This window comes from Lissotriton helveticus, chromosome 4_1, assembly GCF_964261635.1.
Source record: "Lissotriton helveticus chromosome 4_1, aLisHel1.1, whole genome shotgun sequence".
Classification (NCBI taxonomy): domain Eukaryota; kingdom Metazoa; phylum Chordata; class Amphibia; order Caudata; family Salamandridae; genus Lissotriton; species Lissotriton helveticus.
Window position 1 is genome coordinate 1,110,160,396 of NC_136063.1, and position 19,805 is coordinate 1,110,180,200.

Below are 19,805 nucleotides of genomic sequence, written 5' to 3' on the forward strand. Positions count from 1 at the left end.
ATTCGAGCTTTATAAAGTTCTTTAAAGTGAATTCTCATTTCACATAAGAAACTAAAAAACTAGCATACGGTATAAACAATGCACAAATAAAACACCATCACCCTCCGGCTATAGGTTGGAAATGTGCAACTAATTTGCTCACTTTTATTGTGTCCCCTTTTAGCTCTCTGAAATGGTAAACGTCGTTTACAACGCAGTGTTTACACCGCACGACCTTTACCACGCTGCCATTACAACGCAAGTCGTTACTACGACTTGCGCTGGATGGCGCTGTTGGTTAAGGAATATTGTAATTTTATATTCCAACACCTTCCCTACTATTATGTGGGCTGGTGTTGGAACAGAAAATTATAATAATCCTCAATCCGCGCCCTCCAACGCAAGTCGTTGTAACGACTTGCGTTGTAAAATCCGCGATGTAAAGTACCGCGATCAAAATGATCGCGTTGTACTATCATACATCCGAAATACATCTTTGGTTCCCTATTCAAGAGACATGGGCTTTAGAAATTGCGATGCTGCTTCCTACTTTTCTGATGCTGATGAACTATGCAAAAGTTTGCAGAATACTAGAGAGGCTGTTTTACCTGCAGCTTGGAGAACAAGGGGAAAAAGAATTGAATTAAGAGCTTGTGCGCAATACATTTTAAGATACATAGAGAATTAAGAGACTCTTCATACACTTCACCTTGTGCGCTCTAGTCACTTATCGACAATTGTTTTTGTTTCTCATGATGTATAATTAAAACATTCTATTTATTATGGAAACCAGATTTAGGGGCATATTACCAACAACTAGCGATAATTTTTGTCTCTAACTTGTTTAGAGACAAAAATTATCGCCGCACATCGGCGATTTTTATCGCAGATAAACCTTGCTATTAGCAAGGTTTATCGCAAATGCGATAAAAAACGGCCGCAATGCATGAATATCGCTGAAAAGTCAGCGATATTCATGCATTATCGAGCAAATGCTCTTAGCCATGTTATCCACCTCCCATTGGATAACATGGTGAAGAACTGCTCAGGGCAGGTGTTAGCTTTTGGAGATATTCGCGCTTAGCGCGAATATCTCCAAAAGTTGGTAATAGGAGATAGCGATGTTAGCGACTGTTTCCAGTCACTAACATCTTGGCACGCCCACTTTGCATGTCATTAGTGATAAATATCACTGACATGCAAAGCGGGGCCCAAGATGGTCGCTATCTCCTATTAGCTGTCGCTAACTGGTGTTAGCGACAGCTTGGTAATAGGGAGATAATTTTATCTCCGCTTTCTTGGCTTTTAAAGCCAAAAAAGCGGAGATAAACCCCTTGATAATATACCCCTAAGTCCGTTAACCTTTATTTCGCTCATGTTCCCAAGTTTTTTTTCTTCCACCACTATTAAAATTAGTGAGAGGGTTGATCAGTTTTTAGTGATTGTTTTGTACAAATTGTAATCTATGGCCTTTAACTGCGAGTGTTGCAGTGGTTCTTGCTGTTTTCTTTGTAACAGTGTGAATTGTTTTTAAATGTCTGTTGATGTTATGTCCTTTTTGGTGTTTTTTGTTCAGTTTTATATAGCGTGAACTCGACCCAAAGGTATCACAGCGGTTTACATGAGCAACCAGTTGCATTACTGACAGACACATTAATTTTAGGCATGGGGAGATTGAGTGATTTGCCCAGAATTACAGGATACTTTAGCCTCCTGCCAGGCTCGAACCTGGTTCCCCAGCTTCAAGGTTGGCCTCTCTAGCCGTTAAGCCACATCCTCTCATTAGTTTCCTTAGTGAAATCGAAATGAGCTTGAAACTACATGTAGAACTATACCTGGGGCCAATTGAAGACTGGCCAGCCCATGACAAGGTGGCATCACTTATGATACCAAATCGAGTAGGTAAGACGCACAGTTGTATGATGATATCCAGCATGCATTTACAACAACAGTTGTTACAACAACTTGCTTTAGGGGCGCTGGACTGTGGAATAGTACAAATTATTATTCCAACTACAGTCTACGCTGCAATAGGGAAGGTGTTGGACTTAAAAATCAATCAATCAGGGGTATGATAAGCGCGCTACTCATCCGTGAGGGTCTCAAGTCACTGAAGGGGGAGGAAGGGGGTCCACAGATCTGTCTAGCCGAAGAGCCAGGTCTTGAGAGTCTTCCTGAAGGTGTTCAGGGTGCTGGCGTGTCTGATGTCAGCCATTAGCTCATTCCAAAATCGAACACCAGTACAACAATGTGTCCCCTAAAGGCAAGTGGTTGTGGGTACTTACATGGTAAAGGACCACATGATAACATCACAGTTGAGGTAAAGAGCAGGTTGATGTTGTGACTGCAAGGTAAGGGAAGTTCCCCAGGACACACCTTTCCAGCAAATGACTCTTTGATCCCCTACTCAAGTATGCCCATGTATTGACTGATCGAGCTTTAGCCAGTTCGGCTTTTACCATGGGGGAACCTCTAACAGGCTGTCCTTCAGGGATAGAGTAAACGTTCATATCTACCTGAAAAAACTTACATCTGGTTCTGTGGGAGTATCAATAACACTGCAGACCATCATTGTTAATGATGTACACCATAAATGTTACTTACACAGACAAGGCTAGTCAATTGGATTGAAACCATTTGTGTGACAATCACAGTCCTGCTAGAACAATGGAAACTGAAAATTTAGAAAACAATGTCATATCGACTTCCAGTCCCACATAAACTAGTGTTTAGAAGTACTTCTCAATCTGATTTCCTTTAGCATCTTATTTACAACCTAAATATGAATGCCCGTTGCCTCATGATGTAAACAGTCAGACTATTTCTGTAGTATAAACCACTTTGTCAAGATGTAACATTGGAAACTGCTCCTTGAGCTCATGAAGAGACTTGGAAATCACAACTACCCATTGAGTTTCCTGGTATAGGATTCTAATTGTTCAAATTCTTTGAAAGAGGGTTTATGGGCTCATGCAAGACTGATAGTTATCTGGCTGAGCTATCTTTCCTCTGTTGTTTTATTTAAAATATTTCATGAACATCATATTGATTTTCCAGTCAAGTGCAATAGACGCAAGAAACCGTTTTTTCCAAATCACTAGAATCATGGCGCAATTTTCAGAAAGCACAAAATACTTCTGAATACACATTAAAATATTATTTTATATGCAGCACCAAAAAAATGGATAATTTAAAAATGGAAGCAAGCTTTTAATGTGACATTTTCAAAGAAAAAATGTTTAAATGTTTCACATTGCTGGAGTATTTTTTGTTGAGATGAATATAATGTTGGTATTGAACAAACTTTATAGTGTTTGTATGAGATGTTTCATTAGAGAGTGCTAAATTTAGAATCAATAAAGATAATGGGGTAACCCAGTAACCCTCAGAACCTGAGTAAGTATGCTAGGAAAAACAGTGGTTCTGTCGGGGATATCAACTGATTTGTGATAGGTACTTAATCCTGAGAACAATATGCCTTAGTCATATTACAAAGTAACACAAAATATAAAGTAACACACCAGGAAGGAAGTCAAATTTCTGCCAAAACAACTAAATTCCTTTACTTATTTTTTGTGTATATACAAATCAATAGAGTGCTGTCAGAGACAGAAGACATATACGGAGAATGAACCAGTGGCTGTGTGGTACAGTTTGTGACTTTTTGTAATATGTGACAAGGTGCTGTACAGGGGTGACATATATAACATATATAACATACAAAAACAATATTTAACATATGAGTCCAAAAGTCATAGCATATGTCCCAACCGAAGATACGATTCTCTGTTCAAGTCAGGGAATTGCATGGACTCACTAAGACAACAACGTCGAAGTTTCGACCCTTAAAGTATGTGCTGGTTAATGTGCATCAGGGGCGGGTCTTCATCAGGACAGGGGGAGTGTGACAGACAAACAAATTGAAGTCCTGCACTTAGCGCATCCAACTTGCCAGCAATGTTCAGGGAGGTGTCAGCCGACACCTTCAAATCACTGCCATGGATAGTGATCTGTGTGTTCTAATTTCTATATTCATCAGCAGGTAGAAATTACTCGATGGGGGGCGCTGTCAGGCCGATCAATTAATTGGGAAATACGAGAAACGTCCTAGTACGTCCGTGGCTGCTTGCATCTGCAAGTGATTTGAAGGTGTCAGCTGACACCTCCCTGAACATTGGTGCCAAGTTGTATGCGCTACCATTTTTTACTATTTTCTTGCTAAGTATGAAGCAGCTATGCACAGAGTGGCTTCATGAAAGTGGCCTTGACGTCCTTAACAAATGGGTAGTTTCACGTGGGCAGGTTGCTGAGGCATAGGTAGGCAGCACATGCAGGTAATAACCATCCGGGTAAGTGAGATATGATCTTGGAAAACACTTTTTGAGTGTGTCACACGTCACTCAGACAGATGATTCACAATCATGTGGAGACTGTGGCCGTCTCTAATCTGCGGCCTTCTCCGGCGTTGGATGGCCATTACATCTGCATCAGGAAGACTGTACCTCCAGACTGAGGGCATGTGGGCCCATTCAAAGTAAATATCGTCAAAGAACCAAACTGGAGAGAAAATTGTGTTATTAGTGGGAGTGATGTAAAAAATAATCCTGTGAGAACATTTGAAGGCGATCTGTCTGTGACCTTGTAATGTAAGACTAGTGATGTAGGTCAACACCAGTGGCAAGACAAAGTAAATGGGCAGTAAATGTGTATAGAATTGGGCCAAGGGGTAAAGGGGTGAACAAAGTTACTGTGTGTCCTCCTGGCTCAATATATGTTTGGAGCTGGAATACTACTTTGTCTGCCACGTGCACATTGCATAAAGTTCTTAAAAAATAGGCAACCCACATAAAAGATAGATCCATCTTTAAATCCACACGTATCTGTTCAGAATCCTCTTTTTAATTATATTTTTTTCACAGCAGAGTTACTGATACTTACATGCAACTTGTTGCATCTCAAGACCCAACTTAGATGTTGGTTTCTTGCCCTTTCTTTGGTTTCATAGTTGCCTATTGTTCTGCCCATTATCTTTCATGAGTGCTTGCTTATGAAGCATAAACGGTCAGCTCACTAGTGCTGAGTACTTCTGCATTTGGTTTGATACCATTTGCTGTGCATCAGAGCTACAAGTCACTAAGTCATCTAAAAGTAACTAAAAATCATACAACATATAAGGGAAAGGACTGTTTACTGTGACTTGGTCAAATGAGAAGGAGTTTGCATAGATCAAACTTTATTTTCGCAAAAAAACAAAACATATTAATGCTGGCGTGCACGCTAACATACCAGTTTGGAGAGGTTCATGTCACGCAGGACTCGCATTACTACTGTTTTTTCGGGTTCGTTTGGGTTGGATCTTTTCACCGCTCCCAGCGTCCTCAGAACAGATAGGATGTTTCGCAAACCAAAGTCATAGTGAACCTGGCAACACACAAGGGAAAATTGTTCACACTGTTGTAATGAAACAAAAGAACAAAACATTCAGCAGATTAGCTTTAAACCGGATAGTCAACCAACTAGATCACAACCCCTCTATTCCAAATCTGAGTACATGTTCTGCGTCCACCAGTCGATACACTTTGAGAGCAGCAACTGAAAGTAAAATCTAGCTCCTGTGTCTATGAAATGTTCCAAAACAACACAGACATACCTGCAGGTGAAAGGTCTATACCTTCAGCAAAGACTTATTGTGGGCATTTGTATCATGCTGTATAACAAATGCAAGTTTGCGTCTTAAAATGTCAAAGTGGGTAAAGGAGCTCGAACCATCACGAAGGAAGGAGGATCAGATAGGCACTAAGAAGCCAATGGTTTGAGAATTTGACCACACATCTAAGGCACGTGCGTGTTTGCTATTAAATATGGAATGCCCCCTTTATGTCTACGGGAATTGCAAATGTCTCGATTTTTCAGCACACTCATCTCCCACAAACTAAAGATCTGATTTGTAGTTTAAAGATTATCATACAGAATGTATCACTTCAATGGCACCTTAAAGTACACTTTTTCCAGTTTGGTTGCTTGCCATGTCATTGTGACTCCAGCTTCGTTTTCTCTCACATACATCATATACCCAAATATTCTAAGATGTCCCTGGTATCTTTCTATCATTGTCGTCGTTCCCTCAGAATCTCCCTCTAAAACGTATATAAATGTAACTGGGGTTGGATTATGGATCATCAGGTTTGGTGTGCACCCTTACCGAGAGTGTCCTGGCTTACTTAAAAAAAAAAAAAAATATTTAAAGTAAATAAGTCCCCGTGACCCAAATTTTACCTCAGAATTCTGCAGCGGTAATATCGAACGTCAGGCAATTAATACTAAGGCTACGTAGTCTTGATTTCCCTCATGCCTCCTTAATCCAATACCATACACTCCATGTTTCTATCTCACTCTGACAGGTTCTTTTAAAAAATATATATATCTCCTTTGTTGCTGTTTTTCCGACTTTCTCTTCCATCTTCTTTCCTGATTGTGTTGTGCTGGATCATAGTTTGTTAAGGACATATTAGTGCTGGCCCTAAACAATGAGTGCTGGTGGGGCCCGCCTGCAGCCATGGGCAAAAATTAAGTATTGGTGGTGCAGAAGGGCCTATGGTCTCCTTTAACCCCTCCCATGCTCGTGACGGAACCGTTCCATCACGAGCCTCGGGTGGGCTGTGCTGGTGACGGAACGGTTCCGTCACGGCCCGCTCGCCGCGCCTGTGCGGCGCGAATTCCGCGCCTGCGCTGAGCGTTCTGTAGAGCGGGCGGGGCCGTGACGGAACCGTTCCATCACAAGCACAGCTCACCCGAGGGCCGTGACGGAGCGATTCCGTCACGAGCACGGGACCGCCGCGCGGCCCCGCCTCCCCCTTAGCACTGCGGCGGAATAGCCGCCGCAGCGAAGGGGTTAAAGAAACCCGTCTGCAACATATGTGCTAACCTGGTAGTTCTATCTGCTATTGACAGTACAAAGAACAGTACGATGGAGTGGGAAGGGTCCCTGACACTGTATTTCTCTGCTAGTGGACCACGTCATTTTAAGGAGACCTGCAGGGCTCCATAAAGATAAATGTAATTAACCAATGAACGGGATGCAATGCACCAGCAAATACACTGGCACCAAACTCCTTGTTTCAACAGAGGCTCTGACTGCCTACTATGGAGTGGGCCAGTAATCCTCCTCCCACAAAGGAGTGCGGTCTGTGATTGTGACCCCCTCCATGGGGAAGTTCCTGGAGGTTCCATAGGACCCTTTATGTCATAAGCAGTGGAAGTCACTTTAAATGTGTACTACGTCCTGGGTGGCAGACACTTGTGTGGCCCTCAAGAGCCTTTGTTTCAATGCACATGCATCTGTGAGATGGCATAGGTGCATGACCCAGTACACTCAAGTCAATGATGGGCTGCCTACTCTTTCTTCCAAGGGTTTTATGTTTGAGGCCTCACAACACATGATGTAGAAGGTAATGCACAAATGTTTATACCACTGGAAACTAAACTGCTGTGGTAAATGAAAATGGGTACAACCAAACTATGCTACTTTCTGTAACCTGATCCCTCTTGTCCCGACAACCTCACCTACCTCATCTCTACCGCCCCAAAACATACCTAGTGCACTGCAGTCCCCCCGCTGAGCTCACAACACCTAAATACACATAACAAGTTGGTCACAATTTTCCTTTCAGTGTGACAGAGGGGCTGAAGCTTGCAGCAATATAGCCTATTTTTTAGGTCGAGCATAGGCAGTGCATGTGCTGTCTGCAAGACCTGATGTAAACAGAATAACAAGAGTAATCCCGCCTGCTGCTTGCAATTGGGTCATTTATGCATTACTCTGATTTCCAGGCTCCCTATTGGTTGCTGCTCCGATTCTTCACTTCCGTTTTTATCGGAAGCAGCACGTAGCATTGCGCCTGGTCTCGTAATTTTTTTTAACAATGGTGCCCGCTTCACGGGACGCCATGCACATATGTCCATAGCTTCTGGTTTCCTTTGTGCTTCTTTAATCTCTGGATCTGCACCCCACCCATGCTTGTTTCAGCTGTAGCTAAACACCATTACGTACATCTATTGCAACTAGACTGAAGATCACTAATGCGCAGGTGCGTTGAATACAGGCTGACACGAAGGCCATGGAAATGCTGCCACTCTAGCCACTTTCACTTCTAAGGGCATGGCTGACAGCGGTGAGCGGGCCTGAGGTGCTAGAGTCACTAGGAAGATAGTGACGTCCTTGGTTGTGGTGCGGACAGGAGCAGTGCGATGTTGGCTGAAGGCTACATGGGGTGCTGAGCGTCAGGTAATTTGAATTTGCAGCCACCTAACACGCGCCAGGACACTCTGGTAGTAACTGAGCGCGCTATAAAACAGCTAAATAAATAAATAAATAAATACCTTTAATCTGAATGTGCGGTAACTGCTTGCTTCCTAACATGATGCACGCTTCCCTTAGCAGCCACGTCCCGCTGCAATGTGATTCAGGGCGCTCCCTCCTCCCCATGCCGCAATCTGAGGCCTGCCTGGCAGCTGCCCGATCCCACCCAGTGCCTCCTCCCTCCCTGCCTATCTCCATTCCTTGGCTCTGGGAGCACAGGCGGCCGCAGTTGGACAGGACTGCTCCCGCGGCTGCTGCTGCAGCAACAAGCAGACTCCAGGGAAACCATGGCTAATAACAGCAGCGCCAGAGCGGGAGGAGGAGGAGGAGGCTCCCTGGCCTCAGGCATCATCATTGGGGAGATCATCCAGATCAACGTTGGAGGCACCAGGTAGGAACTGGCGGGGCTTGGCCGAGGTGGGGATATCAGGGCTGATGCAGCCGGGTGGAGGCTGCAGGAACCCGCCTCTCTATCTGGAAGGGGCCCAGGGATAATGCTGCACCCAGGCCGAAGCAAAGAAGATATTGCCCTGTCAACTGCTCATAAACACTGAGCGGCAGAATTATCAGTGGAACAAACACCGTGCCTATTGATTTGATCCAAGGCTGGCCACCTCCGGGAGACATGTGCCAGCGGTACGTACACAGAGCGCAATGATTTGACCACAAGGCTGGCTCCCTCCGGCCAACTTGACCGAGCCATGGACTGCTCCAGACAGCTCACTTTGTGATGCAATGTTGCAGACACTGGCAGGGGCCCCCAAACGTTCACCTGCACCTTCTTGGGATCAGAGAGTATCCATTATTTACTCTACCCCTCCCCTTAGCACACCCTTCGTTTGTCTTTTACAAATAAAAGAGGTGTGAATGCTATTCATTATGCTTGCTAGCCCTCCTTTCAATTTGTATTCCCAGGTTACAAAATGCTTTACTCCCATTTAGGAAACAGCGTAACTTTATTTTTCTTTTCTATGTACTTCTGTAGAAATTCAAACAAACGTCATTACAAGTGTATTTAGTAGGTAAAAACCATTGCGAATTACAATGACCATATCTCGAACAAAAGCATTTCTAATGCTTGTTTATATCCCAGACACCAAAGTGAAAATGAGACGAATAGGAAGGAGAATTCTGTTTTGTGTTATTTACTTACACTGAAACGATACAGCAATAATTCCTCGATCCGCTCAACTTTATTGATTTGGTCAACAATATTGCCAGTAGAAGTGCTTTAAATGGATATACAGTAGTGCAGGCACTGACTCTCCAGAGTACCTGCTTGCTCCTGAGAAGGGTTGGTACTCCTCCATTAAATGTATTGCAGCACTGCTGAGAAGTGCTGGTACTCTCACTTTCAAATGAAAGAAGTGCAGGTACTCAGTACCGGAGAGTACCCGCTCATTTAAAGCACTGAGTCCAGTACTAATAACATCCTCATCATACCAGATCAAAGTTTGCATTCACAGCACCCTAAAAAGTATTGAAGCAAAAACGTAGTGGTTCCATAACTGTGCACAGCATACCCTTCCTCCATATCCCTCACGCCACGGTTGTGCCGCGGCTCATGTACTATAGCCATCCCCCACACAATAGTTACAGTAACTTCTTGGGCGCCAGTGGTGTTCTGCGTGAAAAATGGGGACTATACCTATTTAAATCTGGCATTACAAGACACCTTCACTGAAATATCTTATTTCAGTCCAATGAAACTATTTCAGTCCGGATGTCCATTTATCACTTTTATTATTATTATTATTTTTTATTGTTTTTTAAATATGCGTTAAACAAAATTGACAGAGAAGACAAAAAAACATTGTGTAGCAACCCCACCCCTCCCCCTTTGAGCTGAGAAAATACAACAGGAGCCAATTCTAAAAGTAGCCATCATAATACAAAACATAAACTCTAGATAACCCAGTCCAATATATCAGTGTAAAGTGCATAATGCGAAAACAAACAGTTAAGCCACTGTAAATAGAAGTAAGGCTATGACAAGTAGAATAACCGATGCAAAAATACATAATTGAATAATACAAAGTGAAAAATAGTTAATACACAAAGTTAGATGGGCATAAGTCTCTAAAGGGTAAAGTGACTACTGCACACAATTCCTCCCAAAATTTACCAGATCATTTTGTGCAAATATGCAGGCAATTAATACCCATGGTTGTGTGTGCATAATACCCCAGGAGGTAAAGTGAACAGTGCAAAAATTCATCACAGTATACTACTGAGGAGAGTTTTTGTGCAAAGCGGCAAATAGTTAATACGCAAATGCAGCTGATCACCCTAGCCAGCTCTAGGAAGGAAGTAATTAAAATTTAGTAGGTTAAAAAACACCGGGCTGGAGCGCTTGCGGCCAATAGGGCCTAAAATGATCATAAGCGGATTGGGGTTGGCCACTGCCCCCATTCAGATGAAACCATAGCTATGGGCAGAGAAAGACCCACTTGTTAAGACAGCCTGCATCACAAGTCCTACGGTGAAGCCCCTCCTAACCTAGCTTTCTTCCGAGTTTTCTTGATTAAGCCAGCGAGAAAGAGGGTCCCAAATAGCTATACCTTTCTTTTTAGCCAGAATACCCTTTTTAGAATAGTTTGCCTTTTCCAGGGTAAATATTGAATAAAACCGGGACATCCAATGCTAGAATAATGGAGGAATGGGATCTATCCAAGCTGACGATATGTATAACCTGTACACTGCCATAGCAACAAAAATTAATGCCCCCTCATCCTTTCTGTCAACCGAGTCTTGAATCCCTAACAGAACGGTGGTGGGAGTTAGAAGTATGTTTCGGGATAGAACCCGTCAAGGAAAGCTTCTATTTTGATTAAGAGTAGCCCAATCTCCACGCAAGTAGTAAACAGGGGAGCCGTTCACAATGACCTTCAGCTTGGCAGGGTTCATAAGGAAGACTTGTGCTCCTTGTTGCTGGAATGGGGCGGTTAATTGACAAAGACACCAGCTTCGTTCCACTGTTGTGTGGCAAAAGTCTGGCTTAGCAAAAAAAGAAACCCCCTCATAGCACTTCTGAGAGTTCTGCCGAGCTTGATCGAAGACCATCTGCCTGAGTAAAAAGTTCCCAAAGAACACCAAGAAGGCTCAGGATTTCTCAGGTTCGTTAGCATTGCCATGTTGTTTCTTTTGTGTAAATGGAAAGCGATGCGCCCGTTGGATCTCTTGTTCCCAATTCCACTCGGTGTGTTCGGGAAAGGCCCCCCTCAGGAGTTTTATGATGTAGCGCTGAGGGTCTTCCCCCTCCACCCCTTCACGAATCCCAATTAGGCAGAGGTTATTCCGGTGCTGTCTATTCTCCTGCTCGTCTAGCTTCCACATGACGTCTGTCATGCGGTCGCTTTGGGAAGTACACTGGCTTTTCAGTGAGATGACTTCCGATTCAAGACTTTCGGTACGGCCTTCAACCATGGTCACTCTTTCGCAGATGTCTGAACATGTTTTATTTAGCTTTCTGAGTCCCCCTTGTAGCTTTTTAGAGGCCCCCCGTAGCATTTTGGCTATCCACTCGAACTTCTTCTTGGAAGTGCTTATTTTGAAGCTAAAATTGCAGCCAAAGAGGGCTCCTCAGAATGACCTTGTAGGGCACAAGGGCTCCCGCCCGCGCCCGCGATCCTGTCAGATTCATCACTGAGAGAAAAAGAGATTTGAGACCCCAGGTAGTCCCATTTAAGCTGGTTCTTTTTTTCTGACCGCCTCACTCGTTGTTTGGCCACAACGTTTTTGTTGTTGTTAGACCGTCTCTATCCCTTTGGAACAGTTACTAGAGTTGGCTTCAGAAGGTTCACCGTTGTTAGATGAAGAAGAGCTTTTCTCTGCCAGAGAGTTGATTCATCAGAGGCAGAAAACAAATGCTCACCCACAGGATCAGGAGACACCGGGATCTGGGACCACTGTGTGCTAGCGCCTTCCATATCAGTAGCAGAGAGGCCCCAAATTTTCTGCTCCCGGGAGACACCCCCAACTGGAGTTAGGCTAGCTCCCACAAACGTAGTCACATTCATAGCCGTAGCTTCAATATTCTTATTATGACCAGTCGCGTTGACTGCTAGAGCCTCTTGCCATGAGATACCATTGCAGGCTCTAACCCAACATTGCTAGGTAAATGCAGAACATGTTGCAAAGCAGACTGTACTAAATTAGGCTGGTCCTGTAAGTCCAAGATTACATCTGTTACGCCACTATCTCTGCCGCTATCTCTGCCACCACCAGGACCACTTGCTGCTTTTGCCTCAATGTTGACTGCTGAGCTGGCCTCTATACTGGCTGCGGAAAACAATTTGGCAACTGAGGGCTGAGCACTTCCCTCATCCTTATGGCCCCTACCCCAGCAGGTTTGTTTGTAGCTTTGTTGGGCCCCCCTGTCTCCCGTCTACCTTTAGGCATCAGTTAAGCTTCGAGGGCTGGGGGCGCTACTTTGGAAGAACCTGAACTGGGGTTAGGGGGGATTTTACCTTTTACGCCCCTAACTCCACCGGTTGCCATACTCTGCTCGACCTGGAGAGAAACCGCCGTCAGCGCTGACATATTCCGCAAGAGGAATCTTCGGGTCCCCAAGGAGAGAAGCCAAGCAGCGAAATTCCAAAAATAGTCTAACTCGCTCCAGCATCCAGGGAGTGAGAGTGAAGTAGTCTGGGCGCTCAACTTTAAAAAAGAACTCCGTACTTTGCAGCTCTTGCTTTCGGAGCTGTCCGCGTTCTCGTTGAAAAATGGTAACTCCCACAGCTGTGCCTGCATCGGCAGACCAGCACGAACTGAGCCCAGCATAGCAGCATCTCTGCATCAGGCCGCATAGCAGACATCCGAGTGAACTCGTGGCACAGGCGGCGTTGAGGCGGGTATTACACAGACACCATCTTTGCTCTCCCCATTTATCACTTTTCATTGATTTCTTTTAAATTTCCTTTAGATTTATCAACCAGTGCCTTGTGAAATAATGTCAGTGCTTTTCTGCCTAGTCCCAGGGTAAGTATTGGCTGCAATACCGGGCTCCTTGGTGGTTTCCGACGCGGCCTTCTCCCCATATTTCATGCATTCTCATTATCAGGTGATCATAACTTAGGAAGTGTCCTGGCGGAATCCCATATGATTGGGAAAGGTCTAGGAATGATAACTATTTTTCACTTACATAAAGATCTCTCATGGTTTCTACCCCGGCCGGTACCCAGGACTCAAGGCCATGGACAGTCATATTGGAAATGTGCTTCAGCAATATGTTAGAATTATCTGCTGTACCAGACCCACTCCATTTGCTGCATCTCTTCCACCCGGGTTGGAGAGGATGTCTTCCATCCTGTGACTAAAAGCTGGATCTGTAACTCTGATGTGGATGAACACCAATAAATTCTTCAGGAAATGTTCGCGTTTTACGGTTTCCGTTGAACTTAATGTGAGTGTCCTTGGTGGGTAATAGCAAAAGTAGTATGGAAGTCAGTTCCCTCTCCGACGAGCTGGCTGTCACATATCTTATCATATTTGCAGGAGTCTCCACCAGATGTCAGGTCAGCCACTTGAGCTGCGACGTGAAATACTAAAGCTTAAAATCAGGGACTCCCATCTGCTCTCTGCCTTGGGAGTTTCAGTGTTTTCATAGATATTCTATGGCTGTTCTGACCCCATATTTGCTACACCATTTGGGAAGCCAGTTTCTTGAACATCCTGGTGGAAACCCATACCAGAAAATTAGTAAAGTAGTACAGCAGTCTGGGGAGTACCACTATTTTTTACAGTATTTTACCTTCCCCATGACAGATAGTAGGAACGTATTCCAAAAGACAATAACCTACGACCCGGTACAAAACTATTTTATTCAAGATGAATGATGGAGGAGCAGCATGGCCAGTTGATCCACCATCTCTTTACTTAATATCTTGTAATGTGTGTTTACCGTCAGTATTGGCCTAAATGATAACATCTCCCAGTGGTATAGCTAGAAGTACTGCCGCCGGGGGCGTCCCTTTGGTCGCCCGGGTGCAGTTAAGAGCAGGGGATGGGGACAGGTGGCAACCAACGGACGACTTGTTCGGGAAGGACAACTTTTTCTTGCGGCCGGGGGTGGGGGTGGGTGATAGTCGACAGACACAACTCCTGCTGCCCCCAAAAACAGTGCCACCCGGGGTGGACCGACCGCCCCCACCCCAGCTACGCCACTGCCATCTCCTTTGGGTTTTTGCCTAGTTTTAGCAAGCAAAGCTATCATAGTTTCCCTTTAGAAGACAGAAATACCCACTACACCTTTAAAGCTTCACCTGGTAAACCACCCTCTAATTTTGACTGTCCATTATTCGCTTTCTAGATTTCTTGAAGCAACAAAGTGGCTTACAATTACTCGATTTGGTATTCCTCCAAGGAGGCTAGCACTGCATCAGTCCGATACTTAGTCAAACTCCCAGCTATGTTTTCTTCAGGCCCAGTGTAGACAAGGAATGATAAGTCCTCAACACCACATTAATTTATTTCTCATAAGTAACCCTGTTGTACAATATATGTTATCCAATCTAACATGTAGACCTTGAAAACTAGAATAAAAGGAGTGCTCTTTTGCCTTGGGATTATGCCCCCTCGGGGAGTCTGCCAAATACCAGCCACATAGCTTTTCTATCCTCTAGCTACTTTTAACATTCAGGAATTTGGTAATTGGGGTAGCAAATGATTAAGAGCGACAATACTGATTCCATTAAAATATCCTCTGATCATGGGTCGAGTGGCTGACTTCACCATCAGTGCAGACCATTTTGTGAGAAAGCACCCTTGCTCAACATCAGGTGCGTAGATCCTGGCCAATAGGAGGTTACACCCTCCAACCTACCCTCCATCAAGACATATCTACCCTATATACATATAAGAACAGTAATCAGGCTGAAGGGTGTCCCAAATCTCATCCTGATCTACGCACCCCAGCCATATGCTGAGTCGCCAGTGTAGAGCAGCTGGTCCCTCTATCACTTGTTCAACCTCCCACCTTCATCTTGTGTAAGAAGTATCTCCTGTAATGGCACAACATACAGCCCCTGTGCTTCAGATACACATGAAGTGCATTCATATTGTGCATGCCATTCTAACCTTCCATACCAGGAGAATGTATTTATAAAAATGTGCCATCCTGCTACTGGGTTATCATCACCTGAATGAGGCGTGCATCTTTCCAACTATTCAGGGGCATGTCATCTTATATTATTTCCATATGTACAGCCATGTTCAACCGCAAACCAAACTCTCCTCGATCACTGCACAGGATAGTAGGACAATAGTCTCTCACCCACCCAAAAAGTGATTTGAGCACACTCTTTTCACTGGAGCCACAGCGCCCACCAGCCAGGCATGTGGGAATTGCCTCACTCCCTTGCTCACTGCAATAATAGAGGTTATCTCTCATCCATGCCACCATACAAGTCCAGTCCAGTGTTCCATGACAATGCACTGCCATATTGATTTTCAATCCATTTCCCAATCCATTTCTCCTCCAATGGCATATGAATGTAGTTTTATCTGAATGGAACCCTGTCAACCGTCATCCAGTGTTAGTCAATCTCCTATGCAATCGTCACTGCAGAGAATCACTTATCTTCTATACTGTGTTAACTGTTCCAGCTGGGCTTGTTACTGAGATGACTTTCTAAACGTGTAAGGTTTACATGTTGTTTCCTAGAGTGTCAATTGCATTGTTTGGACTTTAGTGGTAGTGCATCCCTTTTCACATACCCCATTCATCAGCTAATCCACGCCTCCCCGGGTCTGCAAACAAATTAGAGCTATCATCAAAAATTACCTATGGCAAGCGGAAAACAAAAGCTTGTACACCAATTTTGCCTCTTTTAAGCATCTTTTCACTGAAATGAAAGAGACTCTATGATGCCTCTTGGCCACAGTATAATTGAGAAAGAGCTTAATAAAGCAGTTTTCCTCCAAGCCTTTTGGAGCAGCATGCCTCATTTGCTGTATTTCACCACTGGCCTCAGAGAGGAGCTCAGTGGGTGTCTGGCTGCCAGCACCCTATGTGCCTTCTCAAGAGCACATTAGCGGCAGGTCCTGTAGTGCCACTATCGTCACAGCCAATCTTCCATTTGTTTTACCATGACCAACCCTTCCACATTCTTCAGTAGGCCAATAACCAAGATGTTGTTACTGCATGAGCAACCCCCACCCTGTACTCGGTCTCTGTCAGTTCAGTAACCTAGTGTTGAGGGCCTACCATAACAAGGCATGGAGATTGTTTTCGCTAGAGGTCGCTACCACTTCCAGTATGCAGTTTCTTCTGTGACATTCTACTGTGACAGTCCCCATATCATTTGAAGTTGAGGGGCATGGACTGTACATCCTGTAGATTTTGCAGGTTCATTCTCTAGTCCTGGGCTTTGTTTTGAGCTGCCCACACTGCGTGTTCGGCCCCTGCTCCATGGGCTCAGCATCAGAGTATACATAGAGAACTCACTCAATAACTGCAAATGCAAGGTGGTTACTACCCCAAACCAAGTCCTTTCATTGTCCCAACAAGGGCTCAGTTGCACTTTGGTACCCAGACACACTGTAAATCTTTGAATGGGCAGCTTCACCACACTGCTCAGTCTCAGCAAGGCTAACGGCCACCATTGGTGGGAACAGTCTTGTAATACTCCCAGCCAACTTTTGGAAGGTATAGTGTGACACTGTCCTCGTGCCCCTATCAAAAGTTGTCCTCAAAACAGTACAAATCCCACAAGGTCACCACTCAATGGAGCCCAATGGGGTCTACAGCTCAATGAATCATTCTTCTTCCCAGGTCACCAAAGTCACCCCCCATCAGCACCGTACTTGCAGGGGTGAAGGGAAGAAAGAATAAAGGAAGGGCTGAAAGTCCAGTGGGGCTTCTTTGCGACATGCCTCACTAATGCAGATCCAGGAACATAATTTGTTCCTGAGCTGGGCCGCACCCTCAGCCAGGGCACAACCCAGCCACATCCTGATATCGTACGCCACACTCCTCACTGTCCTTTCCAGGGCTAATCTGCACTTTCCAAGCAGTTTTCCACCAGACATCAACCCTAGGAATAAATCTGCTGTAGGACTATTGTCCATTCACAACACCCCACTTTTTTACCACTAGGGTGCCCCCATTTTAGCTGCAGGCCACTTCTGCTAATCTTTCAGCCACATTAATTTCAGCTCGGATCAGGAATTTGAGCTCAACCGCGAGTGGACCATGAAGGTGATTTTTTTGAGGGGGTGTATTTTTTTAACAGTGGAGATATGAGTAAGAGCGGCGATAAACAGGGTGCCGGCGAGAAGACCACTGGGATGCATCCAACCTAAATAACTTCAAGCACACCCCCTGAAATATTTCAAATCTTATCAACGCACTCAAGTTTCAAGAAGCGTCGCCGAGAAAGAAGAAGGTAACGAAGAGGTCAGGGCCGGACTGGCCGTAGCGGGCACCAGGCATTTCCCCGGTGGGCCGCTAGGGTGGGGGCCGATTTTGGGCTCCTGGGGGCCGTTTTTGTTACAGGGCCGTTTCCCTCTAACAAAATCGTCCGAAACCGGCCCTGGCAAACAGCTCAGCCGCTCCTAGGGGGCCGGCCGAGCTCTTTGCCAGGGCCAGTTTTGGTTCCCAGTCCGGCCCTGGAAGAGGTGCAGGCTGTGTTCAATTTTCGCCGAGTTGCCTCTGATTGTAGAGACTGCTGGAGGTGAGCAGACAGCTAAGACTTGTAAAGCTTCCTGTTTAATAACATGCTGCAGTTCATGTTGTGCGAGCTTCAAATCCACCAGCACACAATGATGCTGATTGTACACTGCAGTAAAGACGGCAGCAAACAAAGAGTTTCGGACTAAACTGCTGCCTCTTCTTCAAAAAATGGAGCCACGCACAGGATCAGTTATTAAAATCAACAAGGATTCAAGACCAGTTGCTCACTGTGCAGACGTAATGTGAATCCATCTCCTATGAGTGATTATGCAAAAATGGAAACGCGCAGCAGCAGTTACTGCAATCGATACTGAGAAACCGTTCAACTTATGGGATTCTATAAAAATATCAGTTAATGAACTCATCACAGCAGCTGCACTCAAGTGCTGTGGCTTCTATTATCACAAAAAGCAATCCACTGAACTAAGACTCGAAATACAGCCTGGAATTAAACCGAGGAGCCCTACTATGCATTGTTTGCTCAAACTCTTTGGAGGAGCTCACCAATTTTAAGATTCTTTGGGTAGTGGTGTAGCAAGGGTGGTGGAAGTGACTTTTGGGGGCGGTGGCCCACTCCAACCATCCCGCTCGTACCTGCAGTGTCGCGGGGCCCTCCAAGCAGCATTAGAAATCTGACAGCTTACAAAAGGCTAAACATTTCATGGAGATTTAAAGAGAGTTTACACCTGAAGCAAAGTGGAGGCAGAAAAGACATGGGGCTTTCCAATCTATAAAAGATAAAACAATTTACCCCCCACCCGCCCGTCGCAGTAATCCGAAAGCACCCCCCCACACACCCAAGCGCGGAAAAATACTGGGGCCTGCATGGGCGGCCAAAGGTCTATCATATATACAAGGGCACTGCGCCACAGGAACACCACTTTTAACAGCGTTCCTGTGGTGCAATGCACTGCTCCATATTTACAAAGTGTTTGTAAATATGGTACCCTCAGTGGCGGTTGGTGCAGGTAAGCACAGTGGGGCGGGGGATGTTGATAGATGACGGAATAGGCTTTATTTATTTATTTAATTTCCCCTATTTTCCCTATTCCGTCCTCTGTCTACATCACCCTTGCTTTGCTAACCACGCCCCACTGCGCTTCCCTGCACCGACCGCCACTGGGTACCCTTTAACACAGGTGTCTGCTTGAAAGGGGCATGCAATGAGTGTTGATGCGGCCATTCCCCTACAACACCCATTGTTTTTTGATGCTGCGCCAGATTTACATGGAGGTGTAAATCTGAGGAAGCGCCAAAAACGATTGGCAGGCAAGAGCAGGCGTTAGAATGGCAAAACGAGGAGAAATGCTTTTATTTATCCTCGTTTTTGCTTTTTCTATGTGTGCTGCTGCAGCACGGATGTATGACGTTTCAACGCATGCTTTTACCACGCATGCCTTTACAACACAGGTTTTACAACGCAAGTCGTTACAACGACTTGCGTTGGGGGCGCTGGATAGTGAATAGTTTAATTTACTATTCCAACTCCAGTCCTAGTGGATAGTAGGGAAGGTGTTGGATAGTAAATTAAACTATTCCCTATCCTAGAGCGCCCCCCAGCGCAACGCGTTGTAATAACTTGCGTTGTAAAAGTTGCGTCGTAATGGTAGTGTGTTGTAAAAGTTGAAAAGAAAAAGGATGTTCCCCCTGCAGCACACATGGAAAGAGGAAAACTCCATTAATGATTGTTTATGTGCAGGAAGGTGTCCCTTCCTGCACATATACAATCATTAAATAATGACAATTTGCTACTTTTATGTGCGCTGCTTTCTGCAGCAGACATAAAGTAAGAAA

General features: G+C 44.9%; 1 protein-coding gene across 1 annotated transcript in view; it reads right to left on the minus strand.

The window, feature by feature from the left end:
• The window catches only part of LOC144828114 (dynein axonemal heavy chain 5-like), a 1,079,012-nt gene that overhangs the window by 736,314 nt on the left and 322,893 nt on the right, over window positions 1–19,805 (minus strand). The window contains exon 44 of the mRNA XM_078686235.1: window positions 5,266–5,400. Within this exon, the coding sequence (XP_078542361.1) occupies window positions 5,266–5,400 (135 nt within the window). The remainder of the gene's footprint in view (window positions 1–5,265; window positions 5,401–19,805) is intronic.